General features: G+C 42.6%; 1 protein-coding gene across 1 annotated transcript in view; it reads left to right on the top strand.

The window, feature by feature from the left end:
• The window catches only part of DNAH1 (dynein axonemal heavy chain 1), a 134316-nt gene that overhangs the window by 25464 nt on the left and 83366 nt on the right, over positions 1–25486 (top strand). Inside the window, exons 14-24 of the mRNA XM_044451247.1 lie at positions 785–904; positions 2298–2380; positions 3687–3828; positions 5335–5490; positions 7559–7757; positions 8651–8904; positions 9726–9938; positions 22379–22543; positions 23323–23444; positions 24100–24205; positions 25221–25400. Of these exons, the coding sequence (XP_044307182.1) occupies positions 785–904; positions 2298–2380; positions 3687–3828; positions 5335–5490; positions 7559–7757; positions 8651–8904; positions 9726–9938; positions 22379–22543; positions 23323–23444; positions 24100–24205; positions 25221–25400 (1740 nt within the window). The remainder of the gene's footprint in view (positions 1–784; positions 905–2297; positions 2381–3686; positions 3829–5334; positions 5491–7558; positions 7758–8650; positions 8905–9725; positions 9939–22378; positions 22544–23322; positions 23445–24099; positions 24206–25220; positions 25401–25486) is intronic.

Raw genomic sequence — 25486 nt, 5'->3', positions numbered from 1 at the left:
AAGTCCAGTCATGTCTGACTCTAGGGGGCGGTGCTCATCTCCGTTCCCTAGCCGAGGGAGCCAGCATTTGTCTGCAGACAGTCTCCGTGGTCATGTTACCTGCCCACCAAAGTGGTACCTTTTTATCTACTTGCATTTGCATGCTTTCAAACTGCAAGGTTGGCGGGAGCTGGGATGGAGCAACAGGAACTCACCCTGTTGTGTAGATTTGAACCGGTGACCTTTCAGTCAACCAGCCCAGCAGCACAGCAGTTTCAACCACTGCGCCACCTGCATCCCCCTTATGCTGCAACATAAGCATATTCATACATAATGCCATCTTGATTTTGTTTATCCCAACCTAATGCCACCCTGATAAGCCACAATTAACTTGCTGACTTTAGATCATGACCTGGGCCCTTGAATTTCAGGGACTGAGACCTGAAATTACAAGGAATGCTTAGCTGTCTCGACTCTCCTCCCTGCATTTCCATGGTAATATTTAGGAGATGTGATCTTGTGATCAGAGTTTTCTGATCCAGTCCATTGCACTGGTGACTGCTTGCAGAGAGAATGGTTGGGAAATGCAGAGGATTGTGACTGCTGTGTCATAGATCTTCTTTAGCTAAAAGTAACTCAGAAGAGTTGGGGAAGAAACACTTGGCCAATACTGTCCTGGGTAGCAGCCATGCATTTCTCAGAATGTGTAGTTCAATTTTAGTTTCAAGAATGTACTTTTAAATTAAATCAACAGAACTATTCATTTTAGACCTAGCATTCACAGATTCATCACTTATTTTTGCAGATCTGTGAAGCCTTTAAAGCCATCAGCCGAAAAATTTATGAAAAACCAAACAGCATTGAGGAGCTGGCTGAGTTGCGGGAATGGATGAAAGGAATCCCCGAGAAGTTGAAAGTGCAGGAGGTAAAATGTACTCAGGGAAGTGGGGTTAAGTCACTGGAATGTGGTAGATCATGGGTAGATCACAGAATTATATCTTAAGCTCAGTTTAATTTTACACCATACTGGTTAAAACAGTAAGCATAAACTCCTTAAAATGAATCAACTGCTTTTAGTGGATAAGTATGCAGGAAAACTGTCAGTCACATAAAATCGTCATCAGGCAGAATGGGAAGGTATTAGTTGATAAAGTCTAAAGATGTTGCCAAATTTCCTATTGCATTTTTTAACCTAAGCTGCTGTAGAGTGTTAAGGCATTGTAATATGTTTGCAATTCATGCATACCTAAACCCTGGGAAGCAAATGTTAATTCATCATGTGACATTTCACCATTGCATCTATACATCTGTATTGCCATATGTGAATGAATTTTTATTTATTTTATTTATTTATTTATTTAAAAAATTGTATGCCATCCTATTATACAAGATCTCAGGACAGCTACAAACATGAACAAACTATCTTCCTTTTGAATTGGGCTGACAGCTGTTTGACCAATTTATTCATGGTTTCGACTATAGAGGATGCAGGATGAGGTTGAGATGGTTACAAAGAATCTAAAAATATCTGCCTGTATTTGAATTTTATCACTTCTGCTTCAAAGTTTTGGGAACAATATTATGTTAAATCTTGGCATTTTGGCAAACTAATATTAGCATATTAGTAATTTGTCTATTAACAATCACAGTATTTATATTTTTATTTATTTATTGGATTTATATCCCACTTTTTTCTTATAACAAACTCAAAGCAGCTTACCTCATTTTTCTCCTGCTCAAAATCCTATCCCCACAACACCAACCCTGAGAGGTAGGTTGGGCTGATAGTCTGTGACTGGCCCAAAGTCACCCAGTTGGTTCTATGGCCAGCCTAGATCGCTCGTGTTTCGGTCCCACACCCATAATCAGTACAACACACTGGCTCTCATTATTTATCTACTCATGATTCTCTATTCATCCCAACATGTTATCATTGTGGTACAACTAGAGTGGTGCTGATGGAGTTACTCTGTTTGAGAACAGTAACTGTTGCAGTGGTCAGTGGAACATAATAAGCCTTGGGAACTCAGTTTGGTATCAAGCCTGAATCTATGCTTCTTGAGTCTCCAAGGGCTGCTTCTAGGTGTTCTTGTAACCTAAGAACTATGCAAGTAGAATTTCAGAAGTACAGCACAATCACTTTTTCCACTGCATCAGAATCTCATTAAACTCAAACATTTCAGCCATAGTGCACCTTTAGTGCCTTAATAATATCCCATGCATGTAATGAAATCTGGATCATGCAAGTAAAAACCGTCTCTCTGCTTTCTTGCGCTCTCCCCTCTCCCTTACCCACCTCTCTTTCTGTCACTGTATAGGAGCTGATAAGTAAGGTCATGGAAGAATATGAAGTCATGGAGGAATTCCTTTACAATTTGACTCAAGATGACTTCAATGATAAGTAAGCACAAGGCATTTTCCCTGCAGTCAAAGCAAGACCTTTGGCTTCAGTTACCATATTTTCTGCCTCAGGGCTTTATTTACACATCAGAGGGCTTCAGCAAATCTCTTTGGGCAGCCAGAAAAGATGCCCACTGAACTACCTCATTCAAATGCATAAGCGGTGATGGTGCCAGCCTCCAGGCCTGGGACTGAAGCAATCTTGTAGTTTCTGACCTTTTTAGAAAACTGGAGGCCTTTATTTTGCCTTGTTGAAAAACCAGTGAATTAAGTGGCTGCACAGTGTGAGGCTGTTAGGCTGCCTATTCCTGTGCAGATGCGGAGCACTCACAAACATTTGAGAATTGCCCAGGCATGTCAGTTGCTTGCCAGACAGTGCCAGAATTTCATTCCTGAAGTGTAATGTAGCAGGTCAGGCACCCAGTTTGTAAGTCACTCTGCACGCCTGTAAGCAGACATAGCCCTGGTTCTGTGGTAGCTAAAAAAGCAGGATAGGGTATAGAGGGGGGATGACTTGCACAGGGTGCCACACCAGGTTATGACAGACCTTGGCTTAATTATTTTGCATACTCCCGAATGCTAGTCATCCCATGCTGTGTACATCAGACTGTGATGCTTTATGCTGCTTGTCTGCTCCCCCAGGGAAATGCTAGGTATTGTGAAAAGAGAAGTGGTGGGTTAGGAGAAAAGGAGATCAAGATCTGGGGCAGGACAGAGGCTCATGGGGAGATGCGAGGAAAGGCAGAACTGTGCCCACATCTGATTCTGGGAGGGAAGATCGAAGGAATACTCCTTGGACTCATTATTCTGCTACAGCCTATTTCACCCCAGATGAAACCAGATGTCTTAATAAATATAACAAATAAATACAGTTTCAGGTAGGTCCCAAATCTAAGTCATTCTGCTGGCAGTGATGATTCCAGTATTGTTGTTAATAATTTGCATAGCACTTTGAGTATGCAAAATAATTAACTCCTGTTATCTCAATCATCTGGTGGGTTTTTATCATCACCCCATTTTATAGACTGGGAACTAAAGCAGTAATGCTTTCCTCCATCACAGTGGTGTTCTGTCCTCTCTGATGCTGTACTATGGTATGAGAGGCAGCAGGGCTACAACTCTCCTATTATGTTATTTTGTATACCCTGCCTTTGGGTTTTGCCTGCACTCCAGGATGGCACAGGGTTGCAAGATCAAGAGAGTGGTGTTGTCAATCGATGTTCCAGCTTTCACTCCATGATTTTTCATTAGCATGGTCTTAGCAAAGCCCCATGAAGACTGTTGTGTGACTCAACTTTTGTTCTCAGATGGGCTGCTAGCAACTGGCCTCTGAAGATAAGTAATCAGATTGAGTTGATACGGCAGCAGCATATTGAGGATGAAGAGAGATTCCGTAAAATTCAGTTCATGGATCAAACCAATTTTTTGGAACGGCTGGATGGCCTACAGGTACTGGTGCCTGTCATTGAAGTCCTTCTCTGCACTTGCCTTAAGTAAAAATAGTTGTCAGCAGGTAGCTGGGGATAAGCTAAAGCAGGAGAAAGTTTTGTGCTTAACACATGGAATGGTGCAACCAGCCAGACTTTTATAGCAACTTTTCATATTTAATATATTCATTATCAGCACAGGAGACTATCCAGTCCCTCACTATTTCTTTCTCTTAAACCTCCCCGGTTGCTGCTATTACTACTCCAACATCTGCATCAACTGCTGTCCTGCATTTAATGTTATGCTGATAGAAATTTTTTATGCTCATGTTGTTGAACACAGGCCAGATCTTGTCCTTTTCAAGCTTGTATTAATAAATTACTGGTGTAAATCTTTAGAAACCTGGTGGGGGGATTATTATGGTGATTTAAATATATGATCCCTTTTTTATAGGACAGATGGTGGGACGGTGTAAATTGGTAGCCTACAACAGCAGGGGGTTGGACCTTATGTCCAGCTTGGCCTCTTCCAACTCTACTATTCTATGATTCTATGAAACTAGTAAAAGCAATTTAAAACACTTTTTAAAATCATATTATAAATTTGTTCAAATATAAAAAAAATAAGTATGCATGTTATCATCACTTGGAGAACTTTACTCCAGTATTACATACATGTTTTCCAAAATGTACCATAGCTTCAGCTATATAACATGTGTGCATTTCAAATCTAATGAATTATTCCAGGCATACTGAAAAGAAGGAACTGTAAACAATTCCAATTTAGCAGAACTAGCTGCTGTGACCAAAAGTCTTACGTTTTGCTATTTGAAGTGTTTGAAAGTTCTGTTTCAGTTCCTAAAGAAATTTCTAAATCTTTTTATTATGTTCTGCTTTTTGGGAGTATGGGGCACATCATTCTCATGCTTCCAAGGATATTCTTGCAACCAGGAATGCTAGATGAAACTTGTTTAAAGATATGTGGCATGTCCCTCCCTTTGTAGTAAAAAGTTAAGGCAGCCTTGGAGAAGAGAACTCTGGAGATTCAGGATGCCTTTGTAACAATCTTTTTGATTACGAATTTACAGACTGAGCAGGTGCTAAGGGAATATAATAGCAAGTATGCAAGCAAATGATTGCTTCATGGCATAATTAATCTAGCTCTTCCAAATTAAATAGAAAGAAAAACAAATTGCCTCTCACAATTTTCCTAGCAAATATGTCAGATGGACTGAATCTCTTTGCAAACTATATTGAGAGTGGGGGCAAATGGATTGTTGCTTCACTTTATTGCTGTTGAACAGCATTCTCTTCATTAGTTAGCAAGTTCCATCATGTTCAGGAGAGAGAAATGTTTCCACTCCTCATGGTAGATACCCATGGTCATGCCAGTACAAAACTTGATATTCTCAGGATTCTGTCAAGGATATATGGCCATTGAAAGGAACTTAATTTAAAACATTTCATAACCATATTTACAAATCTGTGTTTATATCTTCTTGCATATCATGTTTGCTTTTTTCCTCAGCTTGCAGTGGCTGGGTTTTCTGCACACACAGATATTAACCGTGCCCATGAGATAGCCAATGAAGCAAGAAGAATCAGGAAGCATTTGAAGGACTCCCAGCAAATGGCATTGCTTTACAACAACAGGGAGCGGATTTTTGGAGTGCCAGTCACTAATGTAAGTGCCTCACTCCTTTGCACCTTCACCTCTACAAGTGAATGATAACAATGAAGACCTTCATTAGTTATTGCCAATATTTCTTTACACCTCCATCCTGTTGCTTACCTAGACTTGAATCCACGTCATCCTGCCAACAGAAGGATGCCACTAGCAGGTGAGGTTAGTGATGGCATTGCACTTATATCCCTCCTTTCTTCCTCTTGTGAAGAACTGAAGGCCGCTTATAGAGCTCCATTTTATCCCAACAACAACCACCTTATTGTCATTTTGGGCCAGAATGAGTAACTGGCCCAAAGTCACCCCTTTGGATTAGAGGACCTCCAGAACTGATTTGGAGAGTATGCAGGCTTCTGCAGGAATGCTGAGGAGACATGGCAGGTCTGTTCTGCAAGCAGCATCATTCCACTGACAAAATGACAGATATGGATATGTATTCTCCAGCTGTGTTATCTTACTGATGTGATCTAATGAAAATCAGTATACTAGCAATTCATTCCTCTGATTTCTTCATCACATTAATTGGAAATTCTGTTGGAGACATCATTCAAGAAGAGCTAGAAAGTATGTGCAATTCATATGACAATTAATAGCCTATGTCTTGAAATGTTCGTAGAGCAGTTGCCACAAACTCTATTGTTGGCAAAAAGCAGCAAAAGGAGATACACGCTCCAAAAGACGACACAACTCAAGAAACAGTAATGATGAAGAATGTTCTTACAGTGATCTCATTTTCTGTAACCTTAGGGCAGTATTTGCTTAGTGCAGGATTCCTGTAAGATTTTGGAGTTTGTTTCTTGTTTAAGTTTTCTTAGAATAAAATTATGGTTTAAGAAATGAATCAGATACTATATGTGTTTCTTTTCTGCAGAAAATATAGAGAAATCAACATCTATGTGATTATGTGCATGCTTTTGAGTTTTCCAGCACTCTTCATCAGATTAGGGAGAGTTGAAGAAAGAAACCCAAAAAGTCCCCAAATCATTTCAGATATAGTAGCTATCATCTGTGCCTTAAATAGAGACTGAATGGATTAGAGTGCAATCCTTGCAAGTTTAGACATAAGTCCTACAGCTTCCAGCATCCATCAGCCAGGTTTGGGGGGCTGTTGGAAGTTATAGGACTCTTTCCCTCTAAATACACATATGATTGCACCTATAGTTACTGCTAGGTACTGCAGGTATCAAGTTGTGCCTAGGATTCTGGGGCAAAGAACAATGGCTGGCCTCTATTTCTGAACATTTCATCACAGTTTGCGAATTATTGTCTGTAGTTGCTTTTGGAACATTTGCATGCCTTGACATGGAAGACTGCATTTTTCTCAGTTTCTTTAAAACTTGGCCCACTGAAAATTTTATTCTAATTTCCCATATTAAACACCTACTCTAGTGTATCTGCCTATAATGTGTGTGCACATTCTGTTTTATCTAAAAGTACAGCAAGTTTTAATATTGGACTCTAAATGCCATAGAAATATATTGAATCCTTGCTTTGGCTCCTCTAATGATTAGAAGGAATCCTGTCGATGTTTACCAACATTTAGTACTTTTTATCTTTCTGAGTGTTTCTGAGTGCTCCACCACTTAGAATACATAGAGAAAAAGAGAGAGAAGAGAGAGCATAATTCACCCAATAACAACATTCTCTGAGCAGATGTTAAATTATATTCTGAACTGTTTGGGACATGCATTCACACATTTGTTTTCAGAAGGGGTGTACATCTAGTACACTCATGTATAATCCCTACAGTTCATATCTTCTTCAGTTCTTTCCTGAACTGTTGTCCACCTGTCCCTTCCAGCCATGCAGAAGCTTCCCATTATGACCGTCTGAGTATTCTTTTACCCACAAGTCATGCCTTAAGAATAGAGGAAAAAGTTCCCCTAGGACATTACAAAGGAACTGGAATGAAGTGGGTTTACGTTCTATCTATACCTACATCTGCTAGCTATTCTGCCAATACTCCACTTCTACCAGCAAAGTGGAGGTGAAGCTGATGTGCACATTTTGATTTTTAATTTAGAAAAGATTGCACCTTAGTAATTAATAGTGTCTTTGTTTTTTCCAGTATGACAAGTTATCCAGGATGGTTAAGGACTTTCAGCCTTTCTATGATCTCTGGACTACAGCATCCGACTGGCTTCGCTGGGCTGACAGCTGGATGAATGATCCTTTGTCTGCAATTGATGCAGAGCAGCTGGAGAAAAATGTCAACGAGTCCTTTAAGACAATGCACAAGTGTGTAAAACAGTTCAAGGATATTCCAGGTAACTGCAGGGCCTTGAACTGACGGCTTGTTGCTCAAGAAAGAAACGAGATCAAAAACTTAGATTTCTTTATGTGACTTTGTAAATAATTATCTCATATGGGGAAACATAAACCACTCACCAAACCTACTCAATGCAAAATCAGTTTCAAAGAATTGCAAGGAACTTTGCAGAAGCATTAGCACAGTTAATTGTTTCCTCTGCATCTTTGTAGAAATCATAAATACAGACCAGGACTGCTGTATTCAGAATGTTTTTGTATTTACATTGTAATATATTCTGTAGTAGAGAATCTTGTTGCTTTTTTGGATTTGCATTTTGTTCTTAACAATTATTTCTATTTAAAGTGCAGCAGTGAATCAGCTTAACAGAGAAGGAGCTGAAGAAATACGTATGAGTGAGAGTGAATCACTCTGAGCAAGAGGATTAAAAATACACACATGTATAACAGAATCATTCTTCAAAATGTGGCTTTTCTTGTATCATAGTGTTCTGATCTTGTCAAAGGCAGTGCAGGCATGTTACTCTTCCACTGCAAAAGCAATCCAATACTACCCAGTAGTATGTTATAGTTTGCTAAAAGGAACCATACCAAAGTAGATGTCTCTTGCCCTTTGCAAAAACATTACCTTTCTCATGATTGTAATTTAAAAGGGAACAGGCTTGTGTTTATAAGAAAAGATATATATAATTTTGATTTAAACATGCCAATGGGGAACAAATATTGGGCAAAACACAATGTTTCCCCTTGGGTATGACATGTTGCATTCTTTAGTGTTGTTTCCTTAATCATACTATTTTGTTTCTGTACACAAGGCTCCTGATTTGCAGTGAATTGTGTAGAGGTATCTTCAGATCTCTTGACTGATAGTTCATTTTTATATTCTGTAAAGCATGCCAGGATGTGGCTGTGGAAATTCGTGGCAAGATTGAGGAATTCAAACCATACATACCTCTGATTCAAGGCCTGCGCAATCCTGGTATGCGCAACCGTCACTGGGAGTTGCTTTCTGAAGAGATCAAAATCAACATCAAGCCCAAGGCCAATTTGACATTTGCACGCTGCCTGGAGATGAATCTTCAGGACCACATTGAGAGCATTGCCAAAGTAGCAGAGATTGCAGGGAAGGAGTACTCAATTGAGAATGTGAGGAGACCATTACTTCCGACTTTCCTTAGAGCACCACACATGGTGCTGTATGCTTTCTACAGATGGATGCTTTTATTATGGCTCGTTTTCACATTTTTTATTTCTTATGTATTTATACTGTATATCAATTTATGAATCTCTCATTGGTCCAAATAGGATCCACCAGGAATTTTAACATTTACTGTTAAATCCATGAACATTTGTAATGAAAGGAATGGCCAGCTGAGAATAATAAGGTCTTCTAAAAACATATACCTTGTGTAGTGTACTGGGAAACTGGGCATTTCTTAATTTGGCATGAAGGTAATGGGAGGTATAGTGAATGCTTGATAACTTGGGCTTGGGTGTAATTCATTGGCAGATGTACTTATGCTCATGTCATCCATTAGATTACCTAATCAGAAACATTTCTCTGGGGGAAAGTAATTTCCATTTTCCTATTTTTTTATTTAAAAAGTCTTCTTAGTTGGCCTCAGTCTGTTACCACTGTCATTCCTTCCATTAATGTCAGTGGCCTGATGGTCTGAGTGCTGGACTGGGTCCTGGCCTCCAGTCAGCCATGAAATTGGGTGGCCAGTCAGTCACTCTCAATCTAACTTACCTTACGGAGTTGTTGTGAGAATAAAGTGGAGTGGGGGAGGAATATATGAGTCATCTTTGGCTCCTTGCAAGAGGAAGAAAGTGGAATACAAATGCAATGTAATAACAACAACAAGAACAACAACTTTTCATTAATTGACTTCCCTGTGAGAGGCACTAAGTACGTACCATATATTTTCAAAAAGAAGTTATAGATGCTATTGCTTCTCTTTTCTTAGGCCTTGGACAAGATGGAGCGTGAATGGGAATCCATCCTCTTCAATGTAGTTCCCTACAAGGAAACAGACACATTTATTCTGAAGAGCCCTGATGAAGCTTCTCAGCTTCTGGATGACCACATTGTTATGACACAGAGCATGTCTTTCTCACCATATAAAAAGCCATTTGAGGAAAGGATCAACACATGGGAAAATAAGTTGAAGATGACTCAGGTACACATTTCCATGCTGCATTTGTGTGTGCAAAGAATGATCAAGATTAGCATACTCCCAACATAGCTCTGAGGATGCTAGTGTTCCGGAGACAGTAAGAGTACATTACTCTTAGTGCATGTTCAGGGATCAACACTTTGTGGAAATGGGAGCTCTGAGGATGTATCAGAGCTTCTTCGTCATGGCCTCTGTGCATCACACATATGGGTGCTGCGCCTGCGCAGTGCCTTTGGCCGGAAGATTACAAGCTAACTGTATTTTTGGCGGGAAAGCTCCGCTCCCCCTCCCCCACAGCCTATAAAGAGCGGAGTGTCTGCCATTTTGTTCAGTCTTTGCGACCGCTGTTCATTTTGCCTTGTGCCGCTTTCGACTGTCGCTCTGACAGTTACTCGTAGCCTATTTCTTCTTTATTAAGCTCCCAGTTTTTATATCCCTGTTAGTTCTTGTTATTTCTATAGTTCTTGTTAGTTCCCGTTAGTTCTATAGTTCTATCATATCGTTCTACAGTTCTACCTTCTTCTATAAAAAACAAACAAAAACCAAAAATATATTCTTACCCTCTGCACTGTCTTCTTTTTTCCTCTTCTTGTGATGGCACAGCGAGCGGCTTTCCGCAAATGCGCGGAATGCGGGTCGAAGATGTCTCCATCTGACCCGCACAACCTATGCCTCCTCTGCTTGGGGGAGGGGCAAAGGACCGACAAGTGCTCCTACTGCCTGGCCTTCTCTAAGCAGGCCAGGAAAAATTGGGAGAACTGCCTCTGGAGGCTCCTGTGGGATCGGACTTTTATGCAGTCCAACCCACTCGTCGTCTCTCCAAAGCCTGGCCCGGCTACTGTGGTCCCGCCCTCACGCCCTTCAGACGAAGGTGCTTCTGCCCTGAGGGCCCCACCCGCTTCTCCCAAGAAGAAACACGAGAAGCGCAAACATGCTGATACTGATAAATCAGCAAAGAAGGCCAGGAAAGAGAAGCCTCCTAAACCGACCCAGAAGTCGAAGGATCCGGAGCGGCCATGGCACCGCGACTCGGGTTCGATGGCTGCGTCGGTACCAGCGGCAGCTACCGTACTGACCCCACCCAAGCCAGTACTCCAGGCAGCCATGAGGGTCACCCCTCAAGGGTCCCCTCAGCGTGTGGCCGACCTCCCCACCGAGCCGCTTCTACCTCTTCAGCGGGGGTCGATCTCTGATGGGGAAATTCAAGACTCTCCCCCCAGGGTTAGGTCACCCACGCCTATGCCCATGACCACAATGGAGGCAGATGTGGTTGGATCCCTGCCCAGGGCCCGTAGGTGTCGCTCCAGGGAACAACAATCCGAGGAATGGCGTTGCTCCTATTATCCATCTTGGGGCGAGCCATACTCTACCGGGTACTATCCTGCACCAAGGGATCGTTCCCCACGACGCTCTCGCGATCGCCCGCTGCTGCTGGATCCGAGGCGCGCATCCCCGGTTCCCCGGGATGAAAGCAGCCAGTCCGTCTTGCCGGTGGAGTCCTCTTCTTCGGCTCCTCTTTATTACGGCGCAGACTCTGACGACTCGGACGTCGATTCCACTTCTCCCGACGTCACAGTGACCTCCCAGGGCCCTGCGTCACCGGACGAGTCCCACGTCTCCTTCGTGGAGCTGATGTCCAGGCTCATCCAGTCCCTGGATATCGACGCCTTCCAGCCCAGGACCGTCGATGGATAAATTTTATGACGTCGTCCGCGGGGAGTAGTCCACCTCGATCGTCCTGCCCTTGATCACCACCCTACGGCAGGTGATGACGCAACCCTGGGACTTGGCCTCTCACCCTCAACCCACATCGCGGAGGTACGAAGCCATGTACCGGGTTCGGGAGGAGGACATCCCATTCCTCCTCCGACACCCCAAGCCGAACTCGGTCGTGGTGGAGTCCTCCCAGGGTAGAGAGGCAAGAGGCCACACCGCTCCGCGAGATAAGGAGGGCTGTAAGATCGACTCCCTGGCCAGGAGGGTCTATGCAGCTTCAGGCTTGGGGCTGCATATCTCGAACTACGAGGCGACATTGGCAAGATACCAGTATTTTATAATGCAACGCCTCCACAACATCATCTCGGCCCTCTCAGACCACCAGAGCGACTTGGCCAAGGTGCTAATTAAGGAGGCGATGCACATCGCAGTTCAACAGCTGTCCACAGCCAGGCACCATGTGGACACCAACTCAAGGGCCTCGGTTGGTGCCGTCTCCCTTCGCAGGCATGCGTGGCTGAGGAGCGCCAACTTCCCCGAAGAGACCAAGCGCCGAATCGAGGAAATGCCCTTTGACGGGTCCAGGCTTTTCCATTCAAAGACGGATCACAAACTCAAAAAACTTCATGAGTCCAGCATGACAGCCCAACGGATAGAGCTCCAGTCGCAACCGAGGTGTAAGTGGGCATGGACTCGTCCACCATACAGACAGCCTTACCATCCCAGGCAACAGCCTCAGCACAGGCAGCAACAACAACAACAACGCCGCCAACAACAGCCCCAACAACGCTACCAACAGGGTCGCCGCCAATATGACGACAGGAGACAGCGTTGACGGGACTGGCAAACCATTCCTCTAACCTATCCCATACCCACCCCCCTCTCACCTGGGGACCGGCTGCGAAACCGACTCCCCATTTGGGAGTCCATCACATCTGATCAGTGGGTATTGTCCAACATACAGCACGGCTATAGGATAGAATTCGACATCGTCCCTCCATCGAGTCCGATCCGGTTTACATCATGCTCGCTGGTACTGCTCGATGAAATACAACAACTTCTTTGTAAAGGAGCGATTCGTCAAGGAACTCAATATGACGGACTTCACGGATTCTATTCTAGATATTTTACAGTTCCCAAATGGGATGGTGGCCTACATCCGATTTTAGACTTACGTAGTCTGAATCGATTCATCGTGATGAGGAAGTTTCGAATGACCACCCTCCAAAATATTTTGCTGCTGCTAAGGAAAGAGGATTGGTTCGCCTCATTGGATCTGAAGGACGCCTATTTCCATGTTGCGATCCATCCCAAATATAGGCATTTCCTTCGCTTTGCTGTTGCCTCAAATTTCTACGAATTCATGGTTCTACCCTTCGGTTTGGCCACCGCTCCGAGAGTATTTACTAAATGCATGGCCCCTGTCTGCGCTTACCTACGCCTCCAGGGCATACAAGTTTATCCTTACCTTGATGACTGGTCCTGGTCTCCAGGTCCAGGGAAGCGCTCCTCACTTCTATCCATATTACTTGTGCTTTATTGGACAATCTGGGCCTATGCATTAATACCGAGAAATCTTCTCTCCTTCCAGTACAGAAGCTTACGTTCATCGGCGCTCACTTGGATTCGACGTTGGAAAAGGCATTCCTCCCTTGGGACAGACAACTGACTCTCACCATGTCCATCGAATGCGACGAGACAGATCGGTTCCAGCAAAGTCCATCCAGAGGCTTCTAGGACATATGGCTTCCGCTGTTGCTGTGGTACCACACGCCAGACTGCGACTTCATCCTCTGCAGCTATTTTTCAACAAAGCGTTCCACCCACAGAGAGTTCCACCGTCGAAACTGCTTCGAGTCCCATCCTCGGTACTCCATTCCCTACTATGGTGGTCGGTCCTGGACAATCTGACTGTTGGGGTCCCCTTCAGGCCCCGATGCCCATCGATAACAGTCTGTACCGACGCGTCTCTTCTGCGTTGGGGAACGGTATGCTCCGGCCTGTATACTCAGGGCACATGGACTCGTTGGGAATCCACGAATCATATCAACTTCCTGGAACTGTTGGCCATATTCAAAGCCCTACGCTCTTTCAAAGATGTTCTTCAACATCGGGTCATTCAAATAACGTTGGACAACATAGCCACCATTTTTTATCTGAACAAATAAGGTGGGACGAAATCTCCGACCCTGGCCAGACTTTCTATGCAGATCTGGGACTGGTGCATTTCAAAAGACATTATGATGATAGCAGTCCATCTGGCCGGTATGGGCAATGTGGAAGCGGACCTTCTCAGCAGACGCATGCTCATCTCTCACAAATGGGAACTAGATCCCCAGACACGCGAGGACCTTTTTCATCGCTGGGGGTTTCCTGACATGGACTTGTTCGCCACCCAACAGAACAAGGTGTGTGTGACTTTTTGTTCGAGAGCGGGAATCGGGTGCGAATTCCTAGGGGATGCCTTCATGATTCCATGGAACAACCTGAATTTTTACGCCTTCCCACCGATTCCTCTGGTGATGAGAGTCATAGCGAAGATTGTATGCGATCGGGCCACGGGGATACTAATTACTCCTTGGTGGCCATGCCAACCTTGGTTTCCCACACTGCTGGACATTTCTCACGGGGAATACCTTCATCTTCCATCGCTCCTGTACCTCATAACCCAGCAGGACGGTGTACTTCGCCACCCAGATATACTATCGTTGAAACTAACAGCGTGGCGAATCTGATAGCTCACTTCGTTACGTCTATACCGACGACTACTTTAAGTGGTTCAAATCCTACCTTCGAATCCGCTACATTTGCAACCTTCGAATCCACTGGAGTCGGCGCTGCTCCAGCACTGTCGGACCCGACTATTGCTCCATCGAATCCGACAACCTTTCATCTGGACATTCAGTACATCTTGGACTCCACTTTAAAGCCTTCTACATGGAATTCTTACGTGGCTAAATGGAAGTGTTTTTCCACCTTTGCCGACTCTTGTTCATTCTCTCCATTTACATCATCGATACATCAAATTCTTCAGTTCCTCTTAGAACTACACCACTCTGGACTGAAACCATCTTCGATTAAAGTGTATACGGCGGTGATCGCCTATCATCGTGGTATGGTGGACAGCTCGTCCATTTTCTCTCAACCTACTATTAAGAGGTTTCTGAAGGGACTTTATAATCTGAACCCATCGATCAGACCAATAATGCCCACCTGGAGTCTCTCTGTTGTTCTCCAAGCGCTTATGAGAGCTCTTTCAAACCGTTGGCAACAGTCGATTTACGTCTTGTCTCATGGAAAATAGCATTTCTAGTGGCGATCACCTCAGCCCGAAGGGCCAGTGAGCTCTGCGCTTTGCGTTTAGACCCACCTTACCTCAACTTTCATAGAGAAAAGGTTGTCCTGCGGCTCGATCCATCTTTTCTGCCTAAGGTGTCCACACCCTTTCATATGGGACAAGATATTGTTTTGCCTGCCTTTTTTCCGGCTTCATCTACTTCGTTAGAAAGATCATTACATTCACTTGACGTTCGGCGCTGTTTAGCCTTCTACAGATCCAGGACGGAATCTATTAGATGTTCAGATAGACTTTTCGTTAAATATGCTACCAGGGACCAAGGCACCCCTGTCACTCCGCAGAGACTTTCTAAGTGGATAGTTCATACTATCACTTTATCTTACCAATTGTCTAAGATCGACTTACCCACAGCCCCTCGAGGCCATTCGACTAGGGCTGTTGCTGCCTCATCTGCCTTCGCATCGGGAATACCGATTGACGATGTATGTAGAGCTGCTACTTGGGCGAATCCTTGCACTTTTGCCAAGCATTATTGCTTAGATGTCCGTGCTTGGCAGGATTGCTCCTTTGGCAGAGCCGTTCTTTCATCTGTTCTTCGTTGAGGACACCTCCCCTCCTCCATTATGGTAAGCTTGTTAATCTACCCATATGTGTGATGCACAGAGGCCACGACGAAGAAAAGCAGGTTGCTTACCTGTAACTGATGTTCTTTGAGTGGCCATCTGTGCAGTCACACAACCCACCCGCCGGCCCCGCTCAGTGTCAGTGAGTGGAGCTTTTGTCGGTACCAAATGTTATCATTATTTCTTGGTACCGATATTGTTCATTGTTTTCCTGGTACCGATACTGTTCACGGTAGAACTAACTTTTTCCACATGGGGGCGTCCATCCGGTCGTCAAAGACTGAACAAAATGGCGGATGCTCCGCTCTTTATAGGCTGTGGGGGAGGGGGAGCAGAGCTTTCCCGCCAAAAAACCGTTAGCTTGTAATCTTCCGGCCAAAGGCACTGCGCAGGCACAGCACCCATATGTGTGACTGCACAGATGGCCACTCGAAGAACATCAGTTACAGGTAAGCAACCTGCTTTTCTGTGAACTTTTAGACCCAACTCTGAGGCTGGAGAGGCTCGACTACCTTCAATAAATTCAAGAGACATGTTTATCCTATGAACATTTGGCACTTGGAATATTAGATTTGTTTAAATTATGGACTTCGTATTGTAGTTATATTGTTGCCCAGGTCTGACCCTGAAGCAGCTGATCTCGGAAGATATTACCTCCCATGTTTTAACATTAAACACAGTAGTGATTCAGATTTGACTTGACCATGGCAGAGCCATATGGCAGAGAATTAGATCTGCCTTCAGGTTGCTATAAAATGGGGAAAAGGACAATTTAAAGCACATCAGAGATGGATGGGGAGAAGATGCTTCTCCATCCCCAAGACAGCTTTTTAAAAAGCCAAAATGAAATCAGTTCAGGCTGAAACCACAGAGGATGTGGCATAGTATGAGTTGAATCGCGTAAAATCCTTAAAAAACTCTGTGGCTTTGTGTGTGTGTACGTTTGTGTGCAGGGAACAATTTAATGTACCTTATGGTGTGTGGCAGAGAGGTGCTGAACCCTTTCTTCCTCTTATGTACCTGAAACTGTCTTATTAATGCTGTTTTCCTCAGATTATTTCTGATCTTGGCACTTCTTTGCAATAAAAGCTGGCTTCCAAAGCGATTAAAAAGAAGCTCCCCTCACCCCTTTTTGCTACACCTTTCTGAACTAAAACTACAGCACTCTGTACCTTAAAGAAACATGGTGATAAAACCAATGCCTTTAACCTGTGGGTTTTTTATGGATATCTGAGCATTGTTTAACGTTCCAACAGGCCATACTGGCCTGATTCAGATAACCTAACAAGCTGCGGCTGGGAGGTGATTTATGCAGATCCCAGCCATCACATGCTGGCACGCAGCATGGCTCGTAACAAGCAACTGTGGCTTGTGATTATTCAAACTAGATCAATGACATCAGGCTTTATTTTGTATTGCTTTGCTTTATTTGTGGTCATTAGCCATCATAATATGCTTGAACTGGAGTCCACAGAGTGTGCTCTGATTTATTTCAGGATGTCAAAGGGATGGAACTCAAGGCCCTAAGGAACAGGTGACATGCTTGCTGTGTCCATGTGTGCTGTGAGTGTGGATGTGCAACTGCTCAGCTTTTCCTTCTTTTTGTATTCCTTTTACCAAAGACACTAAATCTTCATGTAGTGGGAGAGTTGCGATTTTTAACCTCTCCACAGAGCAATGGTTTCAGGTATTAAAACACAATTTTTTAATAGCTGAAATTTTTTCTGACAATTAGGAGTAGTTATGATAGGCTTAGAAAGCAGACTATATAGCCATCCTCACTTACTAAAACATTGCTAGGAGAAAGATGGAGAATTATTGTCTGCTGCTATAAGCCACAGAATAAGATGCAAATAGGTTAAGTTGGGAGCCCAGTTACATTGAGGCTGCAGGTAGATACACCAATGTGAATGTTTAGGACCAAGATGCCCTTTACTTCAGTTTCATAAAGTCTCAGTGCACATTTATTTTTCTGTATGGCTTCTTGACCATCCACACAAGTCTCAATGCTGCCTGCTTTGAAGAAGACACTTAATTACACACCTGTCTGCTCACCAAATCTGAAGAGCAGAGAGCAAAGTAATTTCTTAACCTCCAGCCTGACTCTGAGAGATATTGTATGCCTGCCAGTACCAATGAGACTGAAAGAGCTCAGAGCATCTTTAATCAGGCATTGAGGAAGTGATGTTTTGAAACTGGCTAAGCCATAACATTTCAAAAAGTGATCTGAAAAAAAGTAAATAAATATCAGGAACATTCTGCAAGTAATTACTTTTAACTGTTCATAGAGAACCCTATGAGGTTATATCAGCTGGACCATTAACTAATTTAAAATGAGCTAGATCTGACTCTTAAAGCCTAACTGTCCCACATTAGCTGAAGCTGAGAAGTGTTACTCCCCAAGAATAATAAACCCTCATATCAGTGATACTATGGAAAGGAAACCAGCACTGATTCACCGTTCTCTTTAAGTTCTAAGAAAATAATTCTATTGTATCCCTAGAGTTACTAAGTCTTGGCCTTCAGGAAACTTCCTTGCTATGTGTTCAAACAATGACCATAATTATCTGGGCCAAGGAAGTTTTTTTAAAGGATATGAGTATAGAGACATGCTTGTCTCTGACAAGAAGGGGCTCCATCCAGATCCATTGTTCTACCAGGGGATGGATGCTGCTTGCAGAATGGGACTTTTGTGGGCTATAGCCACATCGGTGAAGTAAGAAATGAGTTGCATGCTGTATGCTGACACTCAGTTTTGTGATTTCTGCCCCAGGTTTTTGAAGAAAAGAAATAAGAACAGGGCATCCTTAAGTGAGAAAACTGGTTCATATATTACTTCCTCCACATGTCTGCAACAATGGAGATGTTCTGCATGGGGGAATTTTAGATGTATGAACTGAACAAGGAGTTGAATTGATCCCCCAGTATTCCCTGAGTCAAGTGTTCAGAACTCTGATTTCTTGATTCATGGTATAAGTGGGCTTCATAAAAATGACTTAGAATGCTATATGACAGTAGCTCCAAATAATGTATGTCATAGCTCAGAAATGAAAGGAGCTTTTAATTGTTTTCTTTGAGACTTGTCCCCCAGTACCATCCAAATAATTTTGCTTCAATTATTAATACTTGTGTTGTATAATATAAAAGAGTCATTGATATAAAACCATAGCCATTTGTGATATCAAAAAGTATGTTTAAATATTATTTCAAAAATGTAAAAACATTCCCCATATCTCCTGAAACATACTTGTGGTAGATATTCTAATTTATGATCATTTTTAAAGAACCATCACAAAGGACTTATAACCTCCTGGCTCAGCTGCTTAGGATGATGCAGAGGTCCCCCTCCACTAGTGGCATGAGTGAAAGAAGCAGGCTGCCCCAGAAGGCCCAGTTATGCCTCTAGATATCTCCTTGAGGTGGTAGATAGTGTGGTAGTGTGAAAACAATTTGAATCCACTAGATCCAGAAGCTCTTTTTTGACCAAGGAGGTGCCAAGAACACCTCACCTTCCTCCCATCATGCCAGCTGGAGGCGCTGCAACCCATTTCCTCCCATTGGAACCAGTTGTGGGGAGGAAGTAAATAAAAGCAAAACCTTGTGGCAAGGAAAAGATAATTGGCTGGCACAAACTAGCAGTCCTTAAGAAACAGTGGAAGACCCGCCATTTCTCTACCAATTCCTCACTAAGGGGAGCTCTGCAGATTGTAATAACCATAGCCAAACAAGCCTTAATTATCCATTCTTGAACTGTGTGAAACATAGAAACAGAGCGAATCAGAAGGGGTCTCCTGGGCCATCTAGTCTGACCCCCGGCTCTAGCTGGCTCCGCTTACGAAATGCCTACCATGTGCATTTCTAGCCTATCCTTGAATACCCTCTCTGATGGGACTTCAACCACCTCCTGTGGAAACCCGTTCCATACCCTGGGGGTTCTAACTGTCAGGAAATGCTTCCTGGCATCCAAATTGAACCTTGGTTCCCTGAGCTTTGCTCCTTTGGAGCGTGTCTTGCGCTCCTCTGCAGAGGAGAACAGGTCTCCACCCACCTCCGTGTGACACCCCCTCACATACCTATATGTCGCCAACTGATCTCAGAGTCTCCTCCAGGCTGAAAAGACCCAGTTCCCTCAGTCTTGCCTCATTCGGCTTTCCCTGCAATCTGGCCACCAACCTTGTGGTCCTACGCTGCACTGACTCTAACCTGGCTATATCCTTCCTTTAACAAAGGGCCCAGAACTGAACACAATACTCCAGTTGCATTATCATGCACCAGTTTTTAGTTATGAAATCCTTGCATCAAGCAATCAAATTTCCAACATCTGATACAACTTCATCTTTAACACCTTTAACTTCATCTGAGTGGGAAGGTGTAAATTGGTGTCCTTCAGCAGCAGGGTGTTGGACCCATTGGCCTTGGCTCTTTCCAACTCTACAATTCCATGATTCTGTGTTATCTGAAGCGATTGGGTGAACACTGCCTATCACTTCTTGAAGAATGGAAACACTTTATTATCACATGAATCCTATCAAACTGACAAGTAACATACCATGAAGCTTCAATAGTACAATGCGAAATTGTTGTTATAAAGCTGTTCCCACAGAAGTACATTCATTAGTTTATCTAAAAGGTTTAAATAGTTTTTCTTTTCCAGAGTTGCTTAGATACTAACTAGTGTACAGGCAGTCCCCGGATATTGAATGTCTGTTATGAACAACCCATACTTAACGAATGAACTTCTATAAAGTTTATTAATTTTTTAACAATTCCCATGGAAAATTATAATCACCATAGAGAGAGGGAGGGCCTCCTAAATTTACAGTAAATTTAACCTCAAGTGTATAACCCAGCACTCTTCCTGCATGGAATGTATCTGGTGGAAAAACATAAGATTACAATATATAACTCTTTCTGTTTACAGCAATAGTGGGCAACTTGCAGCCTTCCTGATGCTTTGTCCTACAGTCCCCATCAGCGATAGGCCATATAGCCAGAGATGTGGGATGATGGGATTTGGAGGCCAAAACATCTGGAGGGCCACAAGTTGCTCCCCCCCAAATTTACAAATGTTAGTATATTATCACTGATGTTTTGAAAAGAAGATTTGTTAATCTATCAAACCAAAGGTGTGAGTGAGCTTTACTTCCAAAAGGAAGTGCTAAGATTTACACTACCTCAACAGAAAGATCTTCATGCTTCTCTTTTTTCAGGGTCCAGGACTCTAATGTCCTAAGGGTGCTCTCAATAAGTGGAAATTCTCAAGACTGGAAACTCGAACAGTACAAGATGTCCACTTTTTAAAGGAACTGGCATTTTCATAGCTAACTGTCAAAACTCAAAAAACAGCTTTTTTCCACAGGGCATATGCATTCATGCCTACCACTATGGTGGGTGACAACCAGCCAGTGCTCGTTGCCTCAAAGTTCTACCTGGGCACTTGGTGGCTGGCACTGCCAGATACCTAGAAAAGTTTGGCAAGAGCAGCAAGGGGTTTTTGCTTTTCTTGCCAAGTGACTCACTAGCTGGTTCTCAGTACCCATAATGGGGTCAGTCACCTGGGTTCAGATGACGTAACAGCACATTGTAGGTACAAAAATAAAAACGAATAAATAAAAACCCCCAGACCAACCCAGGGGTTGTCAGGATAGCTTGTTGCCCAAGAAGAAGTTGCCCTGGGGGAAATGGTCTAGGTTTGCATGACACAACTATGGCTTGTCATACACAATGTGTTGTCATGTCATGTGAACCCAGAATGGGATCTCCTGTGTTTGTGATCACTATATGTGATAGTTAATTTTAGAGGTGTTGGTGGGTCTTTTGATGTCTTTTTGCTATAAGCTTTGTACATACTGGGGAGTGCTTATCATTTTCTCCTGCCTACAAAGTTAATCGCTGAACTACCATGTCAAGTCACTTTTGCTAAGCTGGAAAGGCACGGGTCTGCAGCTAAATGGGTGACCACATGTGGAAGTGGAGTGGGGGTAGGACTCAATGGCCTTATAGGCCCCTTCCAACTCTACATCTATTCTTTGAACCTGCAGGTGTGATTTAGAAGTCATTATTTATAGTATGTTTGTCTGTTTATTTCTGTATATAATTTGTTCTTTTTATTTTTTAATTGTGGTGGCCTTTGGCTATAAAGCTTATCCATGGGAATCATCCCATGAATCTAATTGGTTGAAGACTCACAACAGAAAAACTCAATGCATGGTTAAACTATGGCATTCACTCCCATGAAATGTAGTGATGGCCACCAATTTCGAAGTCTGTAAAAGAGACTGAATGAATTCATGGAGGAGAAGGCCATCATTGGCTACTATCAATGTAATAATACTAATAGTCCTGATAGCTATAGGTTGCCTCCACTAGCAAGGACAGTATGTTCAGGTAAACCAGTTTCACTTGGGCAGGAGGGGACTGTTGCACTCATACCTTGGTTCTGGGAGTCTGTGGGGAGCTGGCTGGCCCTTGTGAACAGGATGCTGTCCTTGGTGAAGCTTGCTCTGATGCATGGCTCTTCTTATGTTATTATTCCATATTGTAAAATATATGGACTTTCACCAAGAGGTGCAGCTTTGTTTCTTTTTATCCCCTGTTCATCTCACAAGGGGCTTTATTATGAAGTTAGCAATACATTATGAAATTTCATAGCTATTTTTTGTCTAGAAAATCCAGTATCTTTAATATTAATACACATCATGTATATATTTTCACTTGGGTTTTCTTAAGCCCGAGCCCATGAAATATGTGACTGGGACAAATCTGTGGTTAGTGTGCCTTTGCTGATGTGCATGTTCTCCCACCAGGATGTCCTGGAGGAATGGCTGACATGCCAGCGCTCCTGGTTGTATCTGGAGCCTATTTTTAGCTCAGAAGACATCAACAGACAATTGCCAGTGGAAAGCAAACGCTACCAAACCATGGAGAGGACCTGGAGAAAGATCATGAAGAATGCAAATGAGAACAGAGAGGTGAAGTTATGGCCTGATTTTATTCATATTCGAGCATTTTGTCTTTTATGAGAGTTTTCATGATGGCTTATTAAACTACATGGATTATGTAGTTGTTATTATTATAGTCAATAATACATTAAATTATTGACCTAGCTACTTAGGCCATTAACTCATAAAGTTTGGGACACTGGCAAATTCATTCCTAATAAAAATGTGAAGAATCATAGTGCCTTTAAAAAAAATTCACTTCCTGATGCTACACCTCACTGCATATTTTTCTTAGAAGTATGAATTTGACCTTATGTCAAATTCCTGTGCATATTTGGAGAAACAATATTTGAGTCCTAATGTTTCTTGCTGTCATTACATTGCATTGTCTCAAAGTCAACTGTGTGTACATTTTGTGAGGAGACTCTGGCGTCTGGGTCAAACCTTATGTTTTCCATTGTATGGAAGAAAAGAAATACACAGGGAACTCTCAGGTTCCTGCCTTCCATCTCCCTTTCTTTCCTTTCCCCTTGCACACTAGTACATGTGGAAAGATCATTCTTGTCAGAGCTCTGAAATGAATGCTTGAATATGGCTTTTAAAACTAAGTCATATATTTGAGTGATTAACATTACTTTGAAGATTAACATTCACCATAGTTGCCCATTCTCTGAATCTTATTCCCTGACAATAATGGTGTCACTTTGCATCATCTTGCTACAAGGCCTATCTTTTGTGGCATAGCAGCAGAATTTTTATAACCACAACATGCCAGTAAGACTAACTGATGATGTCTCTACTATTCTCAGGTGATTAATGTATGTCCTGATCCCAGGCTGCTGGAAAAGCTGCGAGAATGTAATAAACTGCTGGACCTGGTGCAGAAAGGCCTAAGTGAATACTTGGAGACCAAGAGAGGAGCCTTCCCCAGGTAATTGCTTGATTTCAAGTACTTCAACGCACATCCTGGGGCAGGAGGAGAGGAGCAGAAGGATCTCTCTGAGGCTGCTCCATTTGATAGATTCTTTCATTCCCCTCTGAAAGCATTTAATCTTCAGAAGCTGCTTGTTTCATTCCTTATATCTGATAGAAGAACTGAAGTTCAAAATGGTGACTCATAATTTTAGGAGCAGTATTTTAGAGATGGAGATAGCTTGGGGGTCTAATTAATTAGCTGCAATATTAGACAATAGTATCTCAGAAGGGAAAAAGAAATGTTCAGGTGCAAGAGCAATTTAATTCAGGCTTGGATTTTTGTTGCAGAGAGCTCTTAGGCACTGAATTAATAATGTAAAGGCCATGCATTTTTGAAGACAGTGGTGAATGGATGCCATTTTATTGTAGAGAACTGGATATGTCTTCACTACATATAGCAGAGCTTCATCTCTATAAATTATATGAAAGGCATTGCTGATAACTTCAAGCCCAAGTATTAGCCATTAATAAAAAGATTCTGTTCTGAAATAAGAGCGTTATGATTACAGCCAAACAAACTAAAGCTAGTTTTCAATCTTTCATCTAGTATTGCTGTTATTAGCAGCAAAGCTAAAGAACAAGGACAAAGCAGTAGTATTCTTTCTCTCCAGATTTTACTTCCTTTCTGATGATGAGCTGTTGGAAATACTGTCTCAGACCAAGGACCCCACAGCTGTGCAGCCTCATCTCCGCAAATGCTTTGAGAATATTGCACGGGTAAATAATTGCCATTTTTCCTTGGGGAAGGAGGCAGATCCTAATTGTATTGTAGAGTCAGAGATTGTACGATCAGATATTGCTATGTTAGCATGATCGTAATAGCAACTGCAATTTATCTGGATGTCAAAATGAAAAGGACAATCTGTGTCTTTACATAAGAAGTCAATTGCAAGATGCTTGGAATGTGAACTCTGCTTTTACAGTAGCAACACTATTATGACATATGGTCCTGGTTCCCATATAGTAGTAACCCCATGGGTTGTCAGGGTCATGTGGAAGAAAGGGAGAACACTGTCTTGTGACTGGTTGACTTATTTGCTTTATTTCTTACAGAATTACCTAGATATGTCCTGTTCTTTAATTCTGTCCTGTGTCATCTGAATTCTGGGTTGCTGAGAGAGAAACAAGTTACCCCCAGCAACCCAGAGTTTTGATTCAACAGTAAATCATGGGTTGTTGTTACAAGCAAACTGGCCATATAAGCAATTCTTATTGGAGACTGGCAGCAATGTCACCAGAGTGTTCCAGCTAACTGGCTGCTTCAGAACAAATCATAATCCGAATCATAAATAAATAAAAATAAGTAAATGTCTAGCAATACATTAAGGATTTCCTTTGCCTACTGATTCAGAAAGCTCAAAACGTACCTAGAGTCTGGATTGTGGTTTTTAATCTGGTAGATATGTCCTTTCTTTTATCAAATCCAAATAGATTAGTATGCAAACACTGACTAAACTCTTTTACATCTTTCATGTGAAGCTGGATCTTTTGGACTTTCCTTAGCAAAGCATTTATATACTCAGATATGTTTCACAGTAATAGAAAAATGTGAGGTCTGTTCCAGCTGTTTGAATTTGGTCAACCATTTCAAGCATTCAGGCAAAGAAATCCCTCCTCCCCTCCCTTCCCCGCCCCATCCATCCATCTATCTTAAGGAATACTGCCATGCGCAAGCCAGGGAAGGGTGGATTGCCCTCCACTTGACATCTCATGAAGTGCTTCCTCTTCCTAGCTTCTCTTTCAGGAAGATCTTCAAATTACACATATGTATTCTGCTGAAGGAGAAGAAGTGAAACTTTTCTCTCCTATTTATCCCACGGGAAATGTGGAAGACTGGCTGCTGGAAGTTGAGAAGATGATGAAGGCCAGTGTGCGGGACAACATTGAAAGGTCCATTAGAGTTTATCCACATGTAAGTGTCTTTCCTAACCATGTAGAATTCATCTAGGAAATGTACAGTATTCATTATATGGCTTGTAGGATATTTCATCTTAAGAA

The sequence above is a fragment of the Varanus komodoensis genome, unplaced genomic scaffold (assembly GCF_004798865.1).
Source record: "Varanus komodoensis strain SLA01 unplaced genomic scaffold, ASM479886v1 scaffold6_2, whole genome shotgun sequence".
NCBI lineage: Eukaryota > Metazoa > Chordata > Lepidosauria > Squamata > Varanidae > Varanus > Varanus komodoensis.
The sequence above is the reverse complement of the archived record's forward strand: the minus strand, read 5'-3'. Positions and strand labels throughout refer to the sequence as shown.